The sequence below is a fragment of the Tachyglossus aculeatus genome, chromosome 21 (genome assembly GCF_015852505.1).
Source record: "Tachyglossus aculeatus isolate mTacAcu1 chromosome 21, mTacAcu1.pri, whole genome shotgun sequence".
NCBI lineage: Eukaryota > Metazoa > Chordata > Mammalia > Monotremata > Tachyglossidae > Tachyglossus > Tachyglossus aculeatus.
Genome location: NC_052086.1, coordinates 6,815,983 through 6,841,433, shown reverse-complemented (window position 1 = coordinate 6,841,433; position 25,451 = coordinate 6,815,983). Strand labels below are relative to the sequence as shown.

The window sequence follows — 25,451 nt, the reverse complement described above, 5'->3', positions numbered from 1 at the left end:
GCGGCATTTCGTGTTTTTCCGGGGTACTTTTGGAGTTCCCGTGCTGTGGACAGCTTTGTCCCAGGTCTGTACTTTCTTCATCAGTCACCGTGAGATTTTTCCTTCTCCGTGTGTCATGCTGGCATTTTCTTTCTTCCTGTAGGAATCCTCAAGTTCCATGAATATTATTTGGGTGACAACATGGTGGAAAATGCCAGCGACTTCCATGAAACTAGTAGCGTGATCCTCCAAAATGGGACCAACTCAGCACTGGAGCAGTACATCAGCAGTGCGCGGGAGGCATTGGGGGTGGACTCTTATTATACAAGGTAGGTCAAGAGAGTCCTTTTCTAAGGCTCAGTCAGGCAGTCAGTTAATGGCATTTATGGGGCATGTACCATGTGCAGAGCACTGTACAAAGCATCTGGGAGAGTACAGTAGAGTCACTTGTTTGCTATGTGACCTTGGGCAAGACACTTCTCTTTACCTCAGTTACCGCATATGTAAAATGAGGATTGATACCATGACAGGGACTGTGTCCAACCCAATTTACTTGTATCCACGCCAGCACTCAGTACAGTACCTAACACACAGTGAGCACTTAACAAATACCATAATTATCATTATTATTATTTGATTGTGAAATCCATTGGCTGAATTTCCCATATGACCTAGAGGAGAAAATAATAATTGGGGTATTTTTTTTGAGTACTTACTATGGGCTGAGCCCTGGGATAGATCCAAGGTAACCCGATCGGGAACAGTCCCTGTTCCCAGTTGGACTTACAAACAAAGGTACGGGGATGAAACAGGTATTGAATCGCCATTTTACAGATGAGGAAACTGAGGTACAGAAAAAGTCAGCGACTTCTCCAAGGTCAAATTACAGGCAAATGGCATAGCTGGGATTAGAATCCAGATCTCCTGACGTGCATGCACTTATATTGTGTTTTGTAATTTTCCCATCACGGGGTGGTCTGTAAAATGAGTGCAGTTCTGTGGGGTGTTGGCAAACTCCTAGCAAGAGATACCTCAGTTGGTCTTACTTATTTTATTCAGTTATTTCCCTGTAGAGCATGAAGGACCTAATTATGATTACACATTGTCTCTGAGTATGTGGGTGGTTTTACCATAAACAAAAATGTGACTCAGTTAATTAGGACAGAGATCCATTTTCAGTCATAAGCTGATAAATAATGAGTAGGTTCGTAGCTGAATACCAATTGGGAAGGCTAATTTAGTGCCCCGTGGCAAGGGACGTATGTCTGTATGGTCACCTCTATCAACTAAGGGGCCACCAAAGACCCTGGATAATGAAGAGAACCACTTTTCCATTTTTAATATTCCACCTTTTTTTTCAACAATCCACATTTTCTCACAACCACTTGACTAATTTGGCCGTATGAATAATTGCATGTCTATTAGGAAAATAGAGAAGGTGGTATCATTGGTATCATTGTGCTGTATTTTAATCAACTTTTCTCAGTAGGGCTCCACCTCGGGTCTCTGTTCTGTGATTAGTGTACATTGAGAAGACCACTTTGTCAGATTATCGTTTACATTAACATGAAGTTCCCTGCTGACATCTGGTCTCTGGGAATGCCACATACAATCTGTTTATCTCTTGAATGATATTCTTTATAATTCTGAAATTTCATAAGATACCTACCTGACTTTTTTAGAGAAAGTTACCCTCAGATTTCTTTTGTTCCTGTTAGATTTTGGAGTGTGGGGCTTGAGAGGATGGAGAGTGTTTGTCTACTTAAAAAAAAACCCATAAAAACAAACTCTTACCGTATCCAGACTACTGGTAAGACATTTCGTGGAAATGTCTGCCACTAATGTACATTTTTTTTAAAAAAAATATGGTATTTGTTAAGTGCTTACTATTTGTCAAGCACTGCTCTAAGGTCTGTGGTAGATACAAGTTAATCAGGCCGGATACAGTCCTTGTCCCACAGAGGGCTCACAGGATAAGAAGGAGGAAAAACAGGTATTGAATCCCCATTTTGCATTGAGGAAACTGAGGCACAGAGAAATGAAGCGACTTGTCCGGGGTCACACAGCAAAGTGGCAGAGCCAGAATTAGAACCCAGGTTGTCTGGCTCCCAGGCCCGTGCTCTACCCACTAGGCCATGCTGTTTCTCCAATCCAAGGCCATCCTGAGTCCAGTTACATCCCAACTTCCCAAGGTGAGCCTAGAGAGTCCGGGGCCTCGAACACAGCCATTTTTCTAGTCCACCCCCAGCTCCCGTCACTCCCAGGGACTCATGCAACACCGAGAGGCTGCGATGATGGCTCATGGCAGTTTCCCTGGTTTCCCTTCCCTCCCGGCACTGTTGGGATGGGAGAGAAAGCTGCTATCAACTGCTGCTGCTGCCGCCACCGTCCTCACATACCCCAATCCATTCCAGCCAAAGCCTTCGTCGTTGTGATGGAGTGTTTGGATGTGGGGTGGCCCTCTGGGTGGTATTGCCTCTCATGGGTCAGGGAGATTACTTTTCATCCACAGCGCTGACTTCTTTAGGTCCCCTAAACGAAGCAGTCAGTCAGTCGATTCTATTTATTGAGCGTTTTCCATGTGCAGAGCACTGGACTAAGCACTTGGGAGAGGACAGTACAACAATAAACTGACACATTCCCTGCCCAAAACAAGTTTCTAGCATAGAGTCGAGCTTCCAGTCTAGAGATCAGGCTGAGGTGCCCCATCTCGGGGTCTGCGAGGGGGCACACAATGGGGTGACAGAGGAGGGAGAAATATGGAAAGCTCCGTCCTGCTGGAATCAGTCAACGAGAATCAGTGTGGGCTAGTGGAAAGAGCACGGGTCTTGGAATCAGAGGACCTGGGTTCTAATCGTGATTCCACCACTCGTCTGCTGGGTGGCCTGGGGCAAGTCACTTCTCTGGGCCTCAGTTTCATCATCTTTAAAACGGGGATTAAGACTGTGAGCCCCATGTGGGATAGGGACTGCGTCCAACCTGACTATCTTGTATCTACCACAGTGCTTAGTAGAGTACCTGGTATTCATTCATTCATTCAATCGTATTTTTGAGCGCTTACTGTGTGCAGAGCACTGTACTAAGTGCTTGGGAAGTACAAGTTGGCAACAAGTTGGTACAGAGTAAGCACTTAACAAATATCACAATTATTATTATTGTTATCAATCAATCAGTCACACAGGTCAATCTCTGAAAGTGGTACCTGTTTGAGCAAAGTCCTGTGAGGGAACACAGTGGCTCCAAAACATGTGGGGAGAGTCACTTTTCCCCCAGAGAAACCCTCTTGTTCAAATGGAAATCCATTTGATGTCGTTTTATTACACTGCAGACACACACAGCACAACTTACGGATGTCATGGAATGGGCAGAGATGGTCAGTTCTTCCCTGTCTCAGGCCAGCTAAACGTCAGAAGTTGGCCCCATTTAATCAGAGGAAAGAACTTGTCTCCCAGAGTGCAAATGATCATAATAATACTAATTATTATATTTATAAGTGCTTACTCTGAACCAAGAACATGTTATAATAATAACTATTATTATGATGATGAGTATTTGTTAAGTGCTTACTATGTGCCAAGCACTGTGCTAAGCACTGGGGAGGTTACAAGGTGATCAGGTTGTCCCACATGGGGCTCACAGTCTTAATCCCCATTTTACAGATGAGGTAACTGAGGCCCAGAGAAGTGAAGTGACTTGCCCAAAGTCACACAGCTGACAAGTGGTGGAGCCGGGATTAGAACCCATGCCCTCTGACTTCCAAGCCTGGGCTCTTTCCACTGAGCCACACTGCTTCTCAAATATATAGCAGCCTTGGTGGGTTCAGAAGGAAAATGCCTTACTCCAGACCTCTGAATTAATCTTCACCTCTCCGGATTGTCTTGGAAAGTTAACCAATTTCGTTGCTTCCCGAAGGAATCCATGAGGAACATTAGATTTGATGGCATTTTCAGTAGCTCTGCTTTGCCTCCTTGTGTGCTTTCGATCCCCAGTAGAGAACTTGGAAAGGTCTGTTATATGATGCAGTCTCATCTTATAAGGACTCGGTTTCACATTATGTAAGATTCAACCTCAATTTCATAAATGTTAAATCTGAACGAAACCCTTTAATGGTGCAAAATTATTTGTCACTAGGGGGAACCTGTCATGAAAACTTCTGGTTTCTAGCCCCACTCTCTCGCCTCATAGAAAGCAATACCCTGGACAACTAATATGAACATTTGATGTTCATGCCAGGTTAGGTACTGGACTTTATTTCTCTAGTGGACACGTAATGAACTCTGCCTTCTAAAATTGAGTCTTTTTGCCAGGGGGATTCCCTTTCCACAGTGATCAGCAGGACTCTGCAGAGTTCACTGTTGTTCGGGAAAATTGTTTCCTCCCGCCCCCATTTTTTTTTTCCCCAGGAGGAAGAGAAATGCTACCTAATAATTTCTAAATTTGGATGACAAAGCTTACCTCTTATTAAAGCTTCTGCTAAGCAATATCAGCCCTCACACTCCCTGAGAATGAGAATCAAAGCAAAGCGTAGTCTGAAACCAGTACAAAGCATCACGGATTTTCCAGAAGGGGAGGGGAAAGGGTGAGATTTTTCAAACCTGAATTCAATTATTTTCTTCACTGTTCAGTCATAGGGAGTGTTTGACCCTCGAAGAAGTGCATTTATTCTTTCAGGTCACTAGAGTACGTTTTATGAACAGTGCTTTTGTAACTGGCTACCTGCTGCTTCAAAGAGTTAATGGGCCCAAGTGCTTTATAAGTGGTCTGTGATTTCTCATTTCTGTTGATCTGTTCAAAGAGCGTCCATTGTTAAGCAGTTGGTTTTACACCCCCTCCTTCCCTACTCAAAATTATTTCAATCATGCTTTCAGCAAACTACTTGTCTCTTTCTTCCTGGCTTCATTTTGTATACTGGAGACTGAATTGAGTTGACAGCTTCTATTTGTGCCTTGGGGTTCCTCCACCAGTCCCACCAGTCAGAGATGGGCTGTTCTTGCTGAGGTACCAACTCTGTTATGTTGTACTCTCCCAAGCGCTTAGTACAGTGGTCTGCACAGAGTAAACATTCAATAAGTATGATTGATTGGTTGAAAGGACATAGCCTGCTCTAAACTGTAAGCTCATATTTTTTTTCTTACTTTTTTAACTGGCATTTGTTAAGTGCTTACTATGTGCCAGGCATAAGCACTGGGGTAGATACAAGCCAATCAGTTTGGACACAGTCCATGTCCCACAGGGGGCTCACACTCTTAATCCCCATTTTACCGATGAGGTAACTGAGGCACAGAGAAGTGAAGTGACTTGCCCAGGGTCACCCAGAAGACAAGTGGCGGAGCCGGTATTAGAACTCATGTCCTTCCGACTCTCAGGCCCATGCTCTATCCACTAGCCCACACTGCTCCTCATTGTGGGCAGGAAATGTGTTTATCAACTGTGTTGTAACTAAGTCCCAAACACTTAATACAGTGCTCTGCACATGATAAGTGCTCAGTAAATCCCATTGATTGATTGATATTGGGAAGAAAATGAGCTTGGTATGGAGTCAGTCCATCAGTAGTACTGAACAATTGTGTCTGTGTTATATTTTGAACTTTAATACTTTGATGCATGATATTCTGATATTCACCCCAGCCCCACAGTACCTATTTAGTCTTGCACTGTATTTCCTCTATCTATAATCTACTTTAATTTCTGTCTCCTGCTGTAGATTCTAGGCTCCATGTGGGCAGGAGTTGCATCTCCCAGCTTTGTTGTTCTGGACTTTCCCAAGTGCTTAGTACAGAGCTCTTCACCCAGGAAACACCCAATAAGTACCTTTTATCGATTACAGTAGGCAAATTGCTCGGGGTGACAGAGAGGTGTGAGGGTGAGGTAGTGAAATGGCATAGTGGATAGAGCAGGCCTGGGAGTCAGGTGGTCATGGGTTCTAATCCCGGCTCTGCCATTTGTCTGCTGTGTGGCCTTGGACAAGTCCCTTCACTTCTCTGGGCCTCACTTGCCTCATCTGGAAAATGAGGATTAAGACTGTGAGCCCCATGCAGGACAGGGACTACGTCCAACCTGATTTGCTTGTATCCACCCCAGCGCTTAGTTCAGTGCCTGGCCTACAGTAAGCACTTAACAAATACCATAATTACTGTTATTGTTATTTACCCATCCACTTATTGACAGAGCCACTATTTGTGACCTCATTTTCAGCCTGTAGCCTGAGGACTCTTCTATGTTCTGACCACAGTCTAGAATTTTTCTGGTACACGCCTTACGCTTTTTGCAGCAAGTAATCTTACTTGGTATGACAGTAGTCTACCCTTTGATCTTGTAATGGTGAGAAATCATTTCTCCCTTCAGTTTTCTCCAGCTATATGCACCACCTCCCCTCACCTTACCCCCATGGATGGCTTTGCTGTAGGATGTTTACTCGTATCCTTCTTTGGGACATGGCGCTTAATTCAGATCTTCTTCATTATGCCCAAGGATACCATCATGAATTGTCCTAGGAATGCCCTATTTTTTGTTTTAGGTTTGTTAGGTGGGTAAAACTTTCCTCTTGGCTAAAAATTCTCAGAATGCATTTATCCAAAGATGATGTCTCACTATGAAATTGCCTGTAATTCAAGCAAAAGGAGCTATTGCTCTCTGGACAAGAGCCTGTCAGTTAATCAGTGTATCAGTTGTTCATTGGTATTTGTGCTGTGTACAGCGCACTGTACTAAGCACTTAGTAGAGTACGAAACAATAGAATAGGTAGACATAATTCCTGCCCACAAGGAACTTACAGACTAATTGGGGAGACAGATATTAAAATAAGTTACAGAGAGAGGAAATAGCAGTGTTTAAGGATATAAAGCATAAATTCTGCAGGCCTGGGGGAGGGGTGAAAATCAAAGTGCTTATGGGTTGAGAGCAAAGGCACTGCAGAAGGGAGAGCCAGTAGGGGAATTGAGGACAACTTAGTCAGGGAAGAACTCTTGGAAAAGGTACCGTTTTAGTAGGGCTTTGAAGAGAAACTGTGTGGCCTAATAGAGGCCCCGGACCTGGGAGTCAGAAGGACGTGGGTTCTAGTCCTGGCTCTGCCACTTGTCTGTCTTTAATCCCCATTTTACAGCTGAGGTAACTGAGGCACAGAGAAGTTAACTGACTTGCCCAGGGTCACATAGCAGACAAGTGCTGGAGCCGGAATTTGAATCCAGGTCCTTGTAGCTTCCAGGCCAATCCCTGCTTATACTGTAATAGGGAAGACAGGCATTCAGATATTTACAAGCAGTGGAATCAGTAAATTAATTGAATGTTCAATTGAATGTACATATTTACACAAGCACTGAGGATGGTGGTAAGTAAATATGGAAGTACATAAAGGGTCTTTCTTCTATAATATAGCATAGTAGTGTGGGGCCATCTTTCTATGCCTTTTTAAAATGAGCTTTAAAAAAGAACTCTAGGCCAGAAAAAAAACACTTAAATTTATTGAACTAAAAGATGCACTTTGCCAGGAGAAGAGATTGTTCTAAAATCTCCCAGGGCTTAGTGTCTGATGCTTCTATTTCTGGATCAGTGGCCAAGGCTCTTATAATTCTGCCTCAGGGAACCCAAGTGTTAATAGGGAGAGAAAAACGGTATTAATTGAGAAGTGTTATTGGGGAGGAGAGGGAGGAAAGCATAATGGCGTATTGGTTAGAGCGTGGACCTGGAAGTCAGAAGTTCATGGGTTCTAATCCCAGCTCTGCCACTTTTCTGCTGTGTGACCTTGGGCAAGTCACTTCGCCTCTCTGGGCCTCAGGTATCTCATCTGTAAACTGGGGATTGAGACTGTAAGCCCCATGTGGGGCAGGGACTGTGCCCAACCTGATTCGCTTGTATCCACCCCAGCGCTTAGTACGGTGCACAGCACATAGTAAGTGCTTAACAAATACCACAATTATTATTAATAATAATTCATAATAATAATAATAATAATAGCTAAAAAAAGAGATGCCCTGACATGCATCCAGACTCCTGAAGGAAAATTTTAGGAAAACAATCTTTTTCCTTAATTTTCTCCTTGAACAGTCTGCAAGTGTTTTACCATTTGGAGAGGGTTGTTGCCTGTGAATGAAATTCTTTCAGGTTTGCAGAGCTACCAGCAGATTCATACGTGAGGGTGACTGTTAGCAGGTCTTGAAGCGGTTGATTGTAAGCTTATTGTGAGCAGGGAATATGTCTGTTGTACTCTCCCAAGTGCTTAGTATGGTGCTCTGCACATAGGGCTCAATACATAAAATTAACTGACTACATTTTTTAGGGATTCAGCATTTAAGGCAAAATTATTTGCAACCTAGAAATCACTGCATTCATTTCGTAATTAGTGAATCCCAGTAGCCATCTTTAACTTATCGTATACCTTTTATGAAACTGTCCCTCTCATTCTCTTTGTTATTTCATTTACTGAAAGCACGGCCTTTGGTCTCAGAGAAGACCAGTTACTGATGTTTGAGACATTAGCAACCTAAAATTCAAGATGTATTCTTTATTCAACCCTCCCTCAGCCCCATAACACTCATTTACATATCCCGTTATTTAATTTATTTATTTATGTTAGTGTCTAAATTAAACTCTCTAAACTATAAACTCACTTTGGGCAGGAAGCATGTTTCTGCTCACAGTAAGCGTTCAATAAATGATTGATTGTTGCGGAAAATCTAGGACTTGAGCTCACTCGGATAGAAATTTCACCTCCTGTTTGGTCTCTCGGCAACTCCTACAGTATTCTTCTTCCATGCAGAGCCAAGTGCCACCTCTGGATGTGCGTACATTTTGATTGTGGATGTGATTTGCAGCCACACAAACCCTCCACTGGTGAAATTCACTGCCTGTAGTGTCATCTTTGAATATGAAGGATGTGTGTGTTTGTAATGTACAACTGTTCTTCATTCTTCTTCAGTCAATCAATCAATCATATGTATTGAGCAATTGGTGTGTGTAGAGCACTGTACTAAGCACATGGGAGAATACATTGTAACAAATTTGGTGGCACGTTCCCTGCCCACAAGGAGCTTACAGTCTTAAATTTAAAAAAGCATTAGCTATCTCTGGATTAATTCAGCAAATGTGGGAGTGGGTAAAGAGTCTTCTTTGAAGGTAAAAATAATAATAAAAATGATAACTGTGGCATTCGTTAAGCTGTGACTAGGTGCCAAGCACTATGCTAAAGGCAGGGGTAGTTACAAGATGTGATATAATCAAGGTGGTAACTGCAATTCCGTTTCCCACCTAGAATTAAGAAGACGCCCAAATCCATTCTCCACTTACTTGTGTCATAGAGCCCTTCATTTAGAATCAGGCTGAAGTCGTATTATTTTTGCATGTAAACATCTATCAGGGATGCACTCGGCAACACAGGGTAGAGCATCTCTGTAATAGCAACAGCTTTTTTTCTGCTTCAGTCCATAAACCCAGAAACAAATATTTAACTGGCCGAGCATTGCCATACAGGCAAGTCATCTCCCAGAGGGGTTATACTGCAAAAACAGCATCTGGCAAATAAACAGCGTCGTCTCCTAGCCAATCACTTCGCGTTCCACACCCTATAATATATTTACATCTAGCGTAACCATAGAAACCTTTTTGTGACTGAGCCGACTATAGAGATTGCAGACCCGTGTAAGCCAACAGAAGAGATGAATAAACGGCAGGGCACCCTGCCACCTTTCATTTAGCTCCGTCCTAATCATTTAACAATTAAGACTACGGAGTATTTACTAGCATTTTCACATTTAGGATATATTTTCGAGTCAGCCGAATGGAGTTGGAAAAACAGCACTCCAAGTAGTTATCCCAGTTCAACTGTTTGCCTCCCTGGCATAGGGTAGGAGGGGAGTAGTCGGTGAGGAGGGGAGGGGGCCCAGCCTCCCCCCACTCCACCCCGATTCTCAACCGCCAGCCAACCAGCACTGCTCCTGCCCTGTGTGCCTGCCTGTGTGGTGCAGGGAAAGAGTCGAGTGTCCAACAGAATCGCTAGCCCCTGATTCTTCTCTTTATGGTACTGTACTAATAACCATGGTATTGGTTAAGTGCCTATTAGATACCAAGCACTGTTCTAAACTCTGGGGTAGATACAAGGTAATCCGGTCTTACTCCCCATTTTGCAGATGAGGTAACTGAGGCCCAAAGACGTTAAGTGACTTGCCCAAGGTCACACAGCAGAGAAGCGTCAGAGCCGGGATTAAGAACCCGTGACCTTCTGAATCCCAGGCCTGTGCTCTATCCACTACACCATGCTACTTCTCACACCATGCTACTTTTCCAAGCGCCTAGTACAGTGCTCAGCACACAGTAAGCACCCAGTAAAGACCATTGATAATAGGGCACTTTGACTAGACTCATCCTCAGGGCCAAGATGAAAGAAACAGGGACCAAGGGGCAGGAGACCTGGGTCATCATCCCAACTCTGCCACCGGCCTGCAGTGGGAGTTTGGGCAAATCACTTAACCCTCTCTGGGCCTTAGTTTTGTCCTCTGTAAATTGGGGATAAGATGCCTGCTGTCTCTCCCGCTTAGACTGTAAAACCTTCTTGGAATGGGGACTCGCCCAGTCCGATCATTTTGCATCAAGTCCTGGGTTTAGCACAGGGCTTGGCCCGAAATACACGCATAATAAATACCATGGGAGAGAAAAGGGCAAAACACTCCTCTCCCCACCATCAAATCTTTTTGGGAATCACATCTCCAGGAGGCCTTCCCTGATTAATCACCCACTTCCCTACCCTCGATTCCCACAAACTGCCACTTCAGTCACCTAAACACTCGGACTCTCTTGTAGAACACATTTACACGTCTTTATACTCTATTTCGTCCTCCTGTGAGTAGTTGATTTACCACCTCTCCCCTGTTAGATTGCAAGTTCCTTAAGGACATGGATCATGTCTACCAACTCTTTTGAACATTCCCTAGCCCTTAGCACAGTGCTCTGCACCCAATATTGATTTTTAACGGTATTTATTAAGGGCTTACTATGTGCCAGGCACTGTTCTAAGCTCTGGGGAAGATACAAGCTGGTTAGGTTGGACACCGTCCATGTCCCACATGAGGCTCCAAGTCCTGATCCCATTTTACAGATGAAGTAATCTACGCCCAGGAAAGTAAGGTGACTTGCCCGAGGTCACACAGCAGACAAGTGGCAGAGCCGGGATTAGAACCCATGACCACCTGACTCCCAGGCCTGGACTATATCCACTAGGCCATGCTGCTATGCTAATTGATTGATTGGTAATCAGGGCTGCTGAACCCCATCTTGCGGGGTGGAAGTGAGGGAAGAGGGGTGAGTTCAGGGAAGAAGCAGGGATCCCTCTACCCTGACATTGCAAGCTCTTGTTGCGCACATATGAGCACGGCTTCAAGTGGCTGCCAGTGTTTCCCTGGCTGCAGCCCAATGTGAGCTCAGCTGCAGACAGAGCCTGGGAGGGGGTCTAGGGAGATGGAGCCACAGCCCCGAGGGCTACGAAGGATCAGTACCCCCACCCCTCCATTTATCACCAGCATCTCTCCACCTTCCTTACTGAAATCCATTCTTTGGGGATTCTTCATCACAAGGGATGCCAGGAGTGGGAGGGGGAACCAAGGCTGGCTTATTATCCTTTAACGTCTCTGGGTTTCTCTCCAAGATTATGCAGCATCAATTTTGGGTAGTCGCTGCTTCTTGTAAAATGACTATATTTTATTTAGCGTCTAACTGTTCATAAATATTTCATACTTGAAGAGGACTCTGCAATTATTAATTACAAATCCCACTGCAAAGGATCTGGGAAATAAAATGTTCCACCTCCTTTCCAATTAATTTTGTAATTTTCCATTGGGTGAATACAATACTTTTCCATGCTTCTAATGGAGCAAGACATCGCAGTGCCCCTAATTTTCATGGTCTCGGCTCGTTTATGGGCAGTATTGACCAAGTCATCTCAGTTGGGGCTCAGACTTGTCTGCTAACTTGTGCTCCCTCTGCTGGTTTTGATTGCAGCAAAGCACAAAAGCATGTTTAAAGCATGTTTTCCATTAGGTCCTGTATAAACTCTGGGCCCCTTTGGGCGGGAGTGGAATGGTGACAGCTGGTTGGGGGATTTTATTATTATTGTTATTATTGTTTTCCTTATTATTGTTCTTTCAATGGAGATATTTAAGATGCAGAGGATGTTCCCTACCAGCTAATAACCATCTTAGTCGCGTTTTGGGCTTTCACTTCCTGACAATGGCTTTTGAAAGCTTCAGGCAGCCAAAGCCCCCTACCGGGTTAATATGGCTGAAAAACACAAGAATGGCATCAGCCAAAGTCTTCTCTGTATAACACGATGGCAGGATCATCTGGAGCAGAGGAATAGAGGCCCAAGAAGTTTCATAAAGTCCAATTGGAGAGAAACGGCAATTTACTTGGCTACTTGGCAGACCGGCTTCTTGCAGAAGAAGCAGAGGGGCCAACTTTTCCTTTTAAGCCCTGGGACAAATAAGGAGGCCTCAGGCAGACCAAGGGCTATCGGAGAAGGCGGGAGGGAATTGTCAGTCAGTCATATTTATTGAGCACTTACTCTATGCAGAGCACTGTACTAAGCAGTGGGGAGAATACAATATAACAATAGCACAGATACATTTCCTGCCCACAGTGACCTTACATTCTAGAGGGGAAGACAGACATTAATAGAAATAAATGCAATTATAGATATGCACATAAGTGCTGTGGGGCTGGGAGAGGGGGATGAATTAAGGGAGCAAGTCAAGGCGGCACAGAAAGGAGTGGAAGAAGAGGAAAGGAGGGCTTAGGGAAGCCCTCTTGAAGGAAATGTGCCTTCAATAGAGTTGGGGGGAGTCATTGTCTGTTGGGTATGAAGAGGGAGGGCATTCCAGGCCAGAGACAGGAAGTGGGTGAAAGGTCGATGGCGAGATAGACGAGATCGAGGTACAGTGAAAAGGTGGGCATTAGAGGAGCAAAGTGTGCAGCCTGGTTTGCCATAGGAGAGCAGCGAGGTGAGGTAGGAGGGGACGAGATGATTGAAGGAATTGTGGACCTCCCACCACCCTGGGTCCTCCCATCCATCCTCCATCGTCCTCCATTCATCCTATCTCAGGCAAGCTCCCAGAGTGGAGGTCCCTGGACGGGTGGGATAGATACCAGCCTCTGGGATAGGGGGCTGAGGAGACACGGTTCTTTGTGGATCTCCTACTCTCCTCAGATGTGTTTGTTATATCATACTCTCCCAAGCTCTTAGTACAGTGCTCTGCACACACTAAGCACTCAATAAATATGATTGACTGATTGACTGATTGAATGGCTTCAACTTCCCCGGGGCATTGGTACTAACCCAACCCCTGTGCAATTCCTAGACTGGAAACTATGCTAGTCTGAGCCACCTCGGGGCAGCTGCAGGGTAGAGGGATTATGCCTTGTATATATTTACTATCTTGTACATATTTACTATTCTATTTATTTTATTTTGTTAATATATTTTGTCTTGTTGTCTGTCTCCCCCTTCTAGACCATGAGCCCATTGTTGGGTAGGGACCGTCTCTATATGTTGCCAACTTGTACTTCCCAAGCACTTAGTACAGTGCTCTGCACACAGTAAGCGCTCAATAAATATGATTGAATGAATGAATGAGTGAATTCTGGAGTTTGGGCCTGAAGCCTTAAAACCCAGTAAGGATTCCAGACACTCCTGCCCCTCTCTGGGGCCACAGCCACCTAACACAGTGCTGATCGACTCTGCCCAGGAAACCTATTCCCCAAATGATGTTGGAACTTTAAGACTGAGAAATGGGATCTGTATTCTGTCACTGTCTTCAGCCGCTTAATTGTCTTTTTTACTCAAAGAGCTTTAAAAGGGTTCTCGTAAACTCTTTTAAGGGGGTTTTTGGATTCTTTCAAAAGTCAACCAAAGCCTTTGGGCTGTGAACACTTTAAGAAACTAAATGATAGAAGTCCATCAGCTCTCTATCATTTTATTGTGCCCTGAAGGTTGCCCCTTCACCCCAAGCAGACTTTTTCTTTCTATGATAAGGCCCTTTGGTTACAATATAGCATTTTTAACTGAGTGCCATTTACCTAGATTTCGAGGATTCGAAATAAGCCACCAACCCCTGCTTCCTTCAGTAATTGAATCACAGTCGCATTCAAATATGCATTTTCATTACAATATATTATGTTTTATTGTATTTATAATAACTCTGAGGGGTCCACTCTCACAGCATTACATGGAGTTCAGCTGCGTGACTCCATTAAAAGCAGACCCAGTTTGAGCTTTGCTATCATATTCTCATTATCCCAAACCCTTATCTCTCTCTTCATTTGAAAAAGGGTTGATTTAATTTAGTAACATAACTTAATATTAGTATTTCTCTCTCAAAAAAAAAAGAAGACTCTCTTTTATAAGGTCTCTTCACCCCTTCTCCCCCTTCACCTTCTAATTGTTGCCCCCATCCCAACTAGCCCACCTCCAGCTCCTGGCTCACCAGTCCAGTGCAGAACAGTTGCAACCCTCCACAGAAAATCCAACAGACCTCAGCTGTCCCCATCTTCAGAGCCCTCCTATAATGCCACCTCCTCCAGCAAAACTTCCCTGATCTATTCCCAAAGCCCCAAGTCTCATCAACCCAGCAAAACCCCTAGCATTTAGATATGTCTGTAATTTATTTTAATGTCCTCTCCCACTCTAGACTCTAAGCTTCTTGTGGGCAGGGAACGTGTCTACCAGTTCAGTTGTAATACAGTGCTCTTCACACAGTGAGCACCCAATAAATCCCCCTGATTAATTGTTTGCTCTCTACTCATGCTCAGTACTCTTTATTCATTCAGTCGTATTTGTTGAGTGCTTACTCTTTGTAAAGCACTGTATTAAGCACTTGGGAGAGTCTTGTATATCTGTGCACTCCATTGTTCACTCAAGTATTTCTTCTGCTGCTTCATCCATGCATAATCATCCTGTGCTCAATCTGATCCTTGACCTGCTTGGTGCTTCCAAACTTGGTCACTGTTTTGTACGTCTCTGTCACCCATTGGAATGTTAGCTCTTTGTGAATGGGAAAGGTGTCTCTTGAATCTCGCAAACACTCGATATAGTGCACTGCACGCTAATAAATACCATTTCTACTACAACGACAAACGTGCTTTTAGACCTTTTAGACCCATTGAGGCTGTCGCCTGCATATCCCTACTTGTTATGCAAATTGAATACATGCTGATATCATTTTCCCTTCACTTTCTTTTACCTCATCACCAGCGCCCCTGTCTTTCTGAGTTGATCCTTTAACTATGGCAAAAGTTACATCTTCTCAGGATGGGGGAAGGCAATTGAACCGTACCAGTATTTATTTGAGTGTGTTTTCAGTCACAGTGGTGTTTTCAAAAAGAGCCTTTAATCAGTAGTGCTGTGTTAACGAAATCATCTTTGTGAACTGGGAAACTTTCCAGCATTAGATTTTTCCCAGTGAGAAAATGCTTCTCTGACCTGTAATGCTCTTTAGTTCTCATTCCGTTCCCATGGCCGATCCCTTTTGATAAGAACTGGAGCCCAATGAATGACCAGTTGGCAGTGTATTTCAGTGGCCCGTTGATTTATGTTTGAGCACCCTAAAAGTGCTCAGATGGAAGTCCTCATATCTGCAGGCACACACAGCTGTGTTGTGGAAATGATACTAGTGGCAGCCAGCCAATAGTCAGCATGATACCCAGAGGGAAAAAAGGTAACTCAGCAAACCCCACTGTGCTGGAGAGTGCCATTAATTAGCAGATTGGGGGCAGAAGGCACAGTCCCTCGGTCCTCCAGAAACAATGAATGCGTTTTGCCATCCAGAACCTGATAAAAATCTTTTCCTTAGTAATCACCTATTTCCTCTCTGTTGCTGACCGGGAAAGGTTTCAGAAAGGAAGGGAAGGGAGGGCCTTTTTTCAATACGAATGAGATGGTGACTTATTTAAAGGAAATGCTTTCTTTCTTCCTTTTGTTTTTTTTAAAGTGACATATTTCGAGAGTCAGAAAAGAATCCCTGTTTAGACGCTTATTCATTCATTCATTCATTCAATCAATCATATTTATTGAGTGCTTACTGTGTTTCAAAGCACTGTACTGAGCACTTGGGAGAGTACAGTGCAACAACAAACAGACAAATTCCCTGCCTACAACAAGCTCACAGTCTATGGAGTGAACTGGTGCACTTTGTATCTTCCCTGATGCTGTGGACAGTGCTTGGCACATAGTAAGTGCTTAATAAATACCATTATTGAAAAAAATAGTCCCAGGATGACTCCTTTTATTGGCTTTCTGCTATATACAGCCAATGTTCAATTTTTTATGCTGAGGAAAGATGGGAAGAACATGGATCAATAAGATCCATCGACTATAGGAGGTAAAAGGAGATGGGTAATGGATTAATCCGAATATTAAAATTTCCTAGATTGTAAACTCCATCAGGGCAAGGATTGCATTCTTTTAAATGCTTAGTGCAGTGCTTTACATTCAGGAGGTGCTCAATAAAAAAAGTCAATCGTTGGTAATGGGAAGATCTTATCAAGGAAGGAAGGAGAGTATCAACTGTTATAAGGGCTGAGGGACTGTGTCTCCTATTCACAGAGAATTCTTAGATAGATTTTATCATCAGTAGAACTTTGTATTTCAAGCTTCACCTCCATCTCCCACGAGCTGGAGTGGTGGGGTTGATAGGAAAGGATTGTGGGATTGGTGGTAGGAGAAGGTTCTGGATTCAAACAGGATAGCAAGTCTGTTTTCACCCAGATCCAGGCAGCAGTAGGAAGGTAATCTCTCTGTTTTAGTATTTCTTCATCCTCCATGTTTTTTCCCTTATGGTCTGGTCCAAAAATGGAGAGTTTCTGAGAAAGAGCTATTTCTGTGACTTGAGAATCCTAGTTAAAGTGATGAAAAGTGTATTTACATACTTTAAATTGTAAACTTCCTCCTGCTACCCAATATGTTCTTTCATATTGTATTCCTTCTGATCTCCATCATCTTCCCACGACTTATCAATCGATCAATCAATCACTGGTACTTATGAGCACTTACTGTGGGCAGAGCACTGTACTAAGCATTTGGAAAAATGTAATACAACCGAAGGATTTTACAGTGTAGATGGGGAGACAGAAATGAAAATACATTACAGAAAGGGGAAATGAGTTCTGTGGGCCTGAGAGTAGGGTAGATATCAAGTACTTGGGAAATGCTGATCCAAGTACATAGGTGACTCAGATGGGACAACGGGGAGACGAAATAAGGGCTTAGTCGGGGAAAGCCTTTTGGAGCTGATATGATTTTAGAAGGTGGAGAGAGTTGTGGTCTGTAGGATGTGAAGTAGGAGGGAGTTCCAGGCCAGAGGGAGGATATGGGCAAGGGGTCGGTGACAGAATAAATGAGATGGAGGTACAGAGAGTAGTTTGGTGTTGGAAAAGCAAAGTGTGTGGGTTGGATTGGTGGTAGGAAATCAGCAAGGTAAGGTAGGAGAGGGGAAACTTATCCTCAGTCCTTTTCCACTACCCTCCAGCTCACACCTTTCACTCCATTCAGTCCAGCACTCACTGTGCCTCGTTCTCAGCTCTCTTGATGCTGGCCTGTTGCTCTGGGCCTCGGTCCGGTCTGGAATGCCCTCCCCTTCACATTTTGCCGATCCCAGTTCTCCCCATCATCATGGCTCTTTTGAAATCCCACCTCCTGCAGAAAACCTTCCACAATCAATCTCTCATCTCCCCATTTTATTTCCCCCCTACTGTCACTTTATGTCACCTAAACACTTGGGTAACTCACCCACTCCTTCCCCTTTTCCCCACACTGGCCCAAACAAAGGCTTATCCTGTTCTCCCTCAATTATTGCATCAGCCTCCTCACTGACCTCCCTGCCTCCAACTTCTCTCTTCTCCAGTCCATAATTAACTCTGCTGCCAGGGTCATTTTTCTAATACATTGTTCTATGCATATCTCTTCACTGCTCATAACCCTCTAGTGGTTGTCCATTCATCTCCATCAAACATAAACCCCTCACCATTAGCTTTAAAGCAGTCAATGAGTTCTCTCCCTCATCCTCATTCCTCTCCCACTATAACCCAGCCCGCAGACGTCACTCCTCTGACACCAGCCTACTCAATGTGCTTCAGTCTTCTCTCACTGCTGTCCCCTTGCTCACTCCTTTGCTCCTGCCTAGAAGTCCCTACCTCTTTATGTCTGACAGACCACCACTCTCTCCATAGTCAAAGCCCTATTAAAATCAAATCTTTTCCAGGAAGTCTTCCGAGACTAACCTCTCCACCTGATCCTCCCTCCCTGATGTCTTGCCTATGCACTTGGGTCTATACCCACTAAGGATTTTGATATTCATTTGTTCATTCGTATTGAGCGCGTACTGTGTGGAGAGCACTGTACTAAGCGCTTAGGAGAGTACAATAAACAGATACATTCCCTGCCCACAATGAGCTTGCAGTCTAGAGGCAGGGAGACAGACACTGATAGAAATAAATAAGTGATAGATATGGGCACAAGTGCTGTGGGGCTGGGAGGGGGGAAGAAAAAGGGGTCAAGTCAGGGTGATGCAGAAGGGAGTGGAAGGAGAGGAAAGGGAGGGAGGCACATGTCCTCCAAGAGGCCTTCCCTAAGTAATAACAATAATAGTAATAATGATGGTATTTGTTAAGAGCTCACTATGTGCCAAGCACTGTTCTAAGCACTGGGGTAGATACAAGCTAATCAGGTTGTCCCACGTAAGGCTCACAGTCTTATTTCCCATTTTACAGATGAGGTAAAAGTACTTGCCCAAAGTCACACCGCTGACAAGTGGTGGAACCAGGATTTGAACCCATGACCTCCGACTCCCAAGCCGGAGTCTTTCCACTAAGCCATGCTGCTTTTCTACGTACAGTCTGTTGCTTCCCCTAACAGGAATTTATTCTACTATCTGTCTCATGAACTAGATTGTAAGCACCTTGAGCCCAGGGATTGTGTCTTCCTATTCTGTTGCACTCTCCCAAGTGCTCAGTGCAGTTCTCTGCACACAGAATGACCTCAAGAAATACCACTGGTTGATTAACATGTTACTGGTCAAAAAGGGACTGGATGAGAGCGGGCGGATGGCTTAACGCAACCTACCGTCAGTACTAAAAAAAACCAATTCAAGTACATGTCTTGCTGATGGTGAGATGTAATACGCTAATTAAGTAGGCAGCCCAGGATATTGGTTTTCTAGGCACTGAATCAATCAGCTACTCAGTAGTGTGTATTGAGCACCTACTATGTACACTTACTCTGTACTTAGCACTTGGGAACCGAGAACAGAGTTAGAGAACACACTACCTGCCCTCAAGCAGCTTGCACTCTAGTGAGGGAGGATACACCATTGCCCCCCAAAAGTGGGCTCCAGACCCCCAAAATAGTGAAGTGTTACATTCCTAGATGGTATAAACCCCATAAGTGTTTTCTCTCACTCTCTCTTTCATCTCCAGTCCTCACACTTTTGTGCATCGCTTGCTTTCTCCATTTATACTCTCTCCTCCCACATCATCTTCCCCCCTTCAGAGTCAGGGCTTGGTCCTTGATCTCCTCCTTTCTTTCTCTGACCCGTTTCTTCACTGCTCTGCCTGCATTTCCTATATTCTTGAGCTTTCTCCTTTTGATCTCGCAGAAAAGACTGTATCTCTAGGAGAGTGGCAATCCCTGAACCTTATAGGCGCAAAGCCTTGAATAGCATTCAAACAGTTTCATAGCAGGTATGCTGGATTTCCAGCAGTTGAAAATCAACCACTCGTGGCTTTAAGGCAGAGTGGTCTTTTGACAGGGTCTCTACACTAAGTGAACGGCAACTTCAATTTTACCCAGGAGATTTCACTGGCTATGGACCTTTAGTACCTTTGCTTCCCTTTCAATTACCTTTTCTTCTAAAAATATTAGACTTGCTTAGCATCACCCAGATATTATTGCTATTATTAACCTTATCCAGTGTTTAGTCCAGTGCTTAATAAATGCCATAATTAGTACAACTACTTGAGAGGAACTCTAAGAGAAGCAAACCATACCTATTCTAAACAAAATATACCAATATCCTAGTTCTTTTTCCTTCGGGAGCCTCCCAAGAGGGATGTGTATTTGAACATGCTGAGAGCGAGTGGAAAGAGCACAGGACTGGGTGGTTCTCCCAGTTCTGCCACTGCCCTGCTGGGTGACCTTGGGCAAGTCACCCAACCTCTCTGTGCGTCGGTTTCTTCCTATAAAATGAAGATGAGATATATGTTCTCCCTCTCCCCTTAGGACTCATGTGGAATGGGCTGTGTCCAATCCCACCATTTTATACCTATGACAGTGAATAGCCCAGTGCCCAGGGCGTAGCACCTAATTAATACCATAATGACTATTTCACTGTTTAGCAATAAATACCCAGCAGCAGTTGCAAGAAAGAAACAGAAGCAATTGGTTGATTTTGCAGTGCTCTGTTGGTGGAACCTCTTTAAGTGCTAACCTGTAGTGCAGGCTTATATTCTCATGAGATTCAGACGAAAAACCAGTTGGGTTAGAAATCAGACACCTGTAAAGAACGGCACTTTCCATTGGAATTCTGCCAGTGATTGTTAGAGCAGAACAAAAAAAACACTATTAAAATTTTCTCCAATGACCTGGTGGCCCACCTCACACTCTATTAAAAGGGAAATCATAATCTACTCAAAAAACATGACTGTATTCCTTCCCACCAGGGAAGCAGGAAGTAACCTTTTTTCATTTACATGGAAGAAATCTCGAAGGTGCTTTTGTAACCGCAAATCCAAGTTTACCTAGAAAAGTGTGTTGATTTTGAGAACCGGGTGGGAGAGAAGAACCATTCCTGTCCCGGATGATAAGTGCAATCTCGGCATTTTGCACAATGGAATGGAAAATTAGATCTGTCAGGAAAGATGAAAGACACTGAGAATGTTTGGCCTGGATAAGAACAGAAGAAAAACCATGATTGGATCAGATCAGGGGTTCCTCCCACTCAGTAATCTGTCTCTGTTAGGGGGTAGCAGAATATTTGTGCTCTGTAAGCACATAGTAAGCGCTCAATAAATACCATTGATTGATTGCTTTCCTGGAATAGTGTGATGGCTGTTCTCTTTGACATCCATCGTATTGATTTAATCCTTCACTATCCCTGAAGTTTCCTTCTAAATCCCTTCTTTGCAATTAATCAATCAGTCAATCGTAGTATTTATTAAGTGCTTGCTGTGTGCTGAGCACTGTACTAAGCACTTGGGAAAGTACAATACAATAGAGTTGATAGATGTGATACTGACCACAGGGATCTTACAGTTTACAGGGTGGTACAAACATTTTCCTCTAGTAACCCATTATGTACCACTCACCCATGTATTTATGCAAACCCTTCTTAACCTACTGATATATTGCCTTGATGTGAACCTATCCTTTTCAGTCTTCAATTAAGGCTCTTTTTCTATATTTTCTTCCTTCCTCTTCTCCCTTCTTTCTCAACTCTCTCCTTTCTCCACCTCTCCCCCTTCCTCTTTTGCACAGCATAGTACAAAGCACTGTGGGAATTTACAAAAGAACTGAAATGTACTTTCCCTGCCTTTGATTAATTTATAAGATCATGCATAAAGTCAGTGGGAAATGGGCAGACAGGGATTGGCTTAGGCTGGCAGGAGGATGGTGAATCTATTTCTATTAGTATTTTCCAGACCTTATTGCTAGTATTATCATTATCCATTGTTTAGTCCGGTGCTTAATAAGTGCCGTGATTAGTAAATGCCAAAAAATAATAATTAGTAAATGCCAATAAATAATAAATGCCAATCTATCTATACATTGACTCAAATGCCAAGTGGTCTTGAGTGAACAACCATTTCATCATATTGTCTTGGAGAAGCAGCATGGTTAATGGATGGAGCCCAGACTGGGAGTCAGAAGGACATGGGTTCTAATTCTGGCCCTTCCATAGTCTGCTGTATGACCTTGGGTAAGTCACTTAACTTTTCTGTGCCTCAGTTCCCTCATTTGTAAAGTGGAGATTGAGACTATGAGCTCCATGGGGGACATGGACTTTGTCCAACCTAATTAGCTTGTATTTACCCCAGTGCTTAGTACAGTGTCTGGCATATAGTAAGTGCTTAAGAAATACCATGAAGAAAAAGTAAGAGAAGAAAAGCCCTTCCTTCAGGACATTTGTAATGCTCAATCATCTCTTCTCAGCTTTTGTCTTTTTAAAATGAAGAGTGCCCATCTGTACAGTGTACCATATAGCAGAGCTGCTTCAACTGATCATCTTTGGGAATGGAGAAGAAGAGATAGGTTAGGGAGGATTTTTATGCCCACCTCAAGTGTAGGAAAGATTACTACAAAGGAGGACACTGACTCACCCTAATAATAATTATGATGTTTGCTAAGTGCTTACTGTGTGTCAATCACTGCAGTAAGCACTGGAGTAGATACCAGATAATCAGGTCCCACATGGGTTTCTAATTAGAATAATAATAATAATAATCGCATTTAGTAAGCACTTCCTATGTGCAAAGCACTGTTCTAAGCACTGGGGAGGTTACAGGGTGATAAGGTTGTCCCACAGTGGGCTCACAGTGTTAATCCCCATTTAACAGATGAGGTCACTGAGGCACAGAGAAGTGAAGTGACTTGCCCAAAGTCACACAACTGACAGTTGGCAGAGCTAGGATTTGAACCCATGACCTCTGACTCCAAAGCCCATGCTCTTGCCACTGAGCCACGCTGCTTCTGTAGCCACTCTGCTTCTCTAGAACAGGTATTGAATCCCCATTTTATAGATGAGGAAACTGGGGCACAGAGAAGTGAAGTGACTTGCCCAAGGTCACACAGGAGACGTGGTGAATCTGGGGTTAGAACCCAGGTCTTCTGACTCCCAGGCCCGTGCTCTATCCATTAGTCCATGCTGCTTCTCACCATCACCAAATCAATCAATCAATCAATCATATTTATTAAGCGCTTACTGTGTGCAGAGCACTGTACTAAGCGCTTGAGAAGTACAAGTTGACAACATATAGAGACGGTCCCTACCCAACAGTGGGCTCACAGTCTAGAAGAATGGGCTCACAGTCTAGAAGAGTGGGCTCACAGTCCAAAGAGGACAAGAGGAACGGGGCGTACAGAACAATAAGAAGAGTTAGAAACAAGGAATCATATTCTAATTAGAGGAGTGATTGTGCAGGCTCCCCAAGGAGGACATAATGTGTTGGTCCCAGGAAAACTTCAAAAAGAAAATAATAGCTTTTTTCTGGGATGGGTTAGGAAAGGATCTATATACACATAGGGGCTAGAGCAGAGGTCTTCTTGAGCTTCTGGTCAGTTTTAGGATTTGTGATTCTCTGCGTTTCAAGACCCACTTACTAGTGTGGCCTAGTGGAAAGAGCCTGGGCTTGGGAGTCATGGGGTGGGAAAGAGGGGAAGGAGGCTAGATCTACCAGGAGGAAAAACTCCTGTCGGTTGGTTGGACAGGATCAGAAGCACCAAAGGGATAGAGGAGGTAGATTCACCATCCTCCTGCCAGCCTTAGCCAATCCCTGTCTGCCCATTTCCCAACAATCCCTGACCATCCTCTACCCCATTCCCTCTCTCAGATGCCCGTTTCCTGCTCCCCAAATCGTGAGGAGAGATTGCCGGGATCGGGGAAGCAAATGATTCAGGGGCGGTGGGAGCCACAGGAGAAATAAGCTTAGGCCCCCGAAGCTGCAGTCGTGGATGATCAGGATAATCAGGTATTGCTCCTGGTTCTGCTCTTTCTCCCTACTCCCTGCTCTTCTGACTCTGCCAGGGGGAGTGTGCAGAGAACTCCTCATACAGGTGAGAAGCAGCATGGCCTAGTGGATAGAGCATGGGCCTGAGAGTCAGAAAGACCTGGGTTCTAATCCCAGCTCCCCTACTTGTCTGCTGTGGGACCTAGGTCAAGTCACTTGACTTCTCTGGGCCTCAGGTACCTCATCTGTAAAATGGAGATTAAGACTGTGAACTCCATGTGGAACTTAGATCGTGTCCAACCTGATTAGCCAGGATCTGTGCGGCACTTAGGTGTCTGGCGTGTAGTAAGCACGTAACAAATACCTTTTTTTTTATAAAAAGGTGACAGCTCCTCTGGGTTGGGAAATGCTGCTTCTGTAGATGATTAAAGTAATTGAAAAGTGGCAAATAAGTTTTAGTATAAACAACTACAGTTAATGCTGTCAGGAAAAAAGTAAGGCAAATTACAACACCCCATGATGCTGGACACCAGGCTATCAGTCATGACTCACCAGTCACCAGTGGATGTTATTTTAAATCGCCTGTCCCTGTGGACTGTAAGCTCTTTATGGGCAGGAATCACATCTACCAACTCTGTTCCTTTGTACTCTTCCAAGCCTTAAGTGCAGTGCTCTGCACATAGTAAATGGTCAGTAAGTACCATTGATTGATAATGAATACCAGCCCAATGTCTGGCCAACCAAATGCCAGGCATCATTAGAGAGCGATAGAGGCTGTTAACAAATAACAGTGATAACAGTGATATTTGTTAAGCACTTACTGTGTGCCACACACTGCACTAGAGACACAGCGTGGCTTAGTGGAAAGAGCCTGGGCTTGGGAGTCAGAGGTCATGGGTTCTAATCCCGGCTCCGCCACTTGACAGCTGTGTGACTTTGGACAAGTCACTTCACTTCTCTGTGCCTCAGTGACCTCATCTGTAAAATGGGGATTAAGATTATGAGTCCCAAGTCGGACAACCTGATAACCTTATATCTATCCCAGTTCTTAGAACAGTGCTTGGCACATAGTAAGCGCTTAACAAATACCAATATTATTATTATTATTATTAAACCCTGGAATCAGATCAGACACAGTTCATCCACCCCTGGAGTATGGAGTGCGTTCTGGTCACCTCATTTTAGAAAGGACAAAATAAATCTGGAGGAACATAGAGACAGCAGGCAGAACACTTTTCTTTTGAGAAAATGCTAGAAGAGGGAGGACTCTTCTGTCTGGAAAGACACGGGTAGAGGGGGCTGTGAGCAAAGTCTGTAATATCACCAAGCGTGTGGACAGGGCGAACAAGGAATTATTGCTTACCGTAATCCCATGACACCAGGATGAGGGTGGAACCATTGAAAATTGAAAATGGCCGGTCCAAGACAAGGAAAGCACGTCTTCACACAGTGGGTGGGAAACATATGGAATTTGTTACCACGGGAAGATATGCAGCGGAAAAGAACAACATGTTCTAGAGGAGGTGGGATGTATTCATGGATAAGACATGGGGCTCACAGACTTAATCCCCACTTTCCAGATGAGGTAACTGAGGCACAGAGATGGTCATCTTGAGGTAACATTGTGGGCACTGAGGGGGAAAATTAGAAATGATAGAGAGCACATCCCCAAACATCAGGAGTGATGTCAGTGATCAAATAGTTCCTTCGCTATTTCTGATGCCACTCTGACACAAAAAATTGGACTCTCCATTAATCACTCAATTAATCAATGGCAT

At 44.0% G+C, this 25,451-nt stretch overlaps 1 protein-coding gene across 1 annotated transcript in view; it reads left to right on the top strand.

Annotated features, from left to right (window-relative positions):
* The window catches only part of TTC28 (tetratricopeptide repeat domain 28), a 478,850-nt gene that overhangs the window by 396,247 nt on the left and 57,152 nt on the right, over positions 1 to 25,451 (top strand). The window contains exon 12 of the mRNA XM_038763228.1: positions 143 to 308. Coding sequence (XP_038619156.1) covers positions 143 to 308 — 166 coding nt within the window. The remainder of the gene's footprint in view (positions 1 to 142; positions 309 to 25,451) is intronic.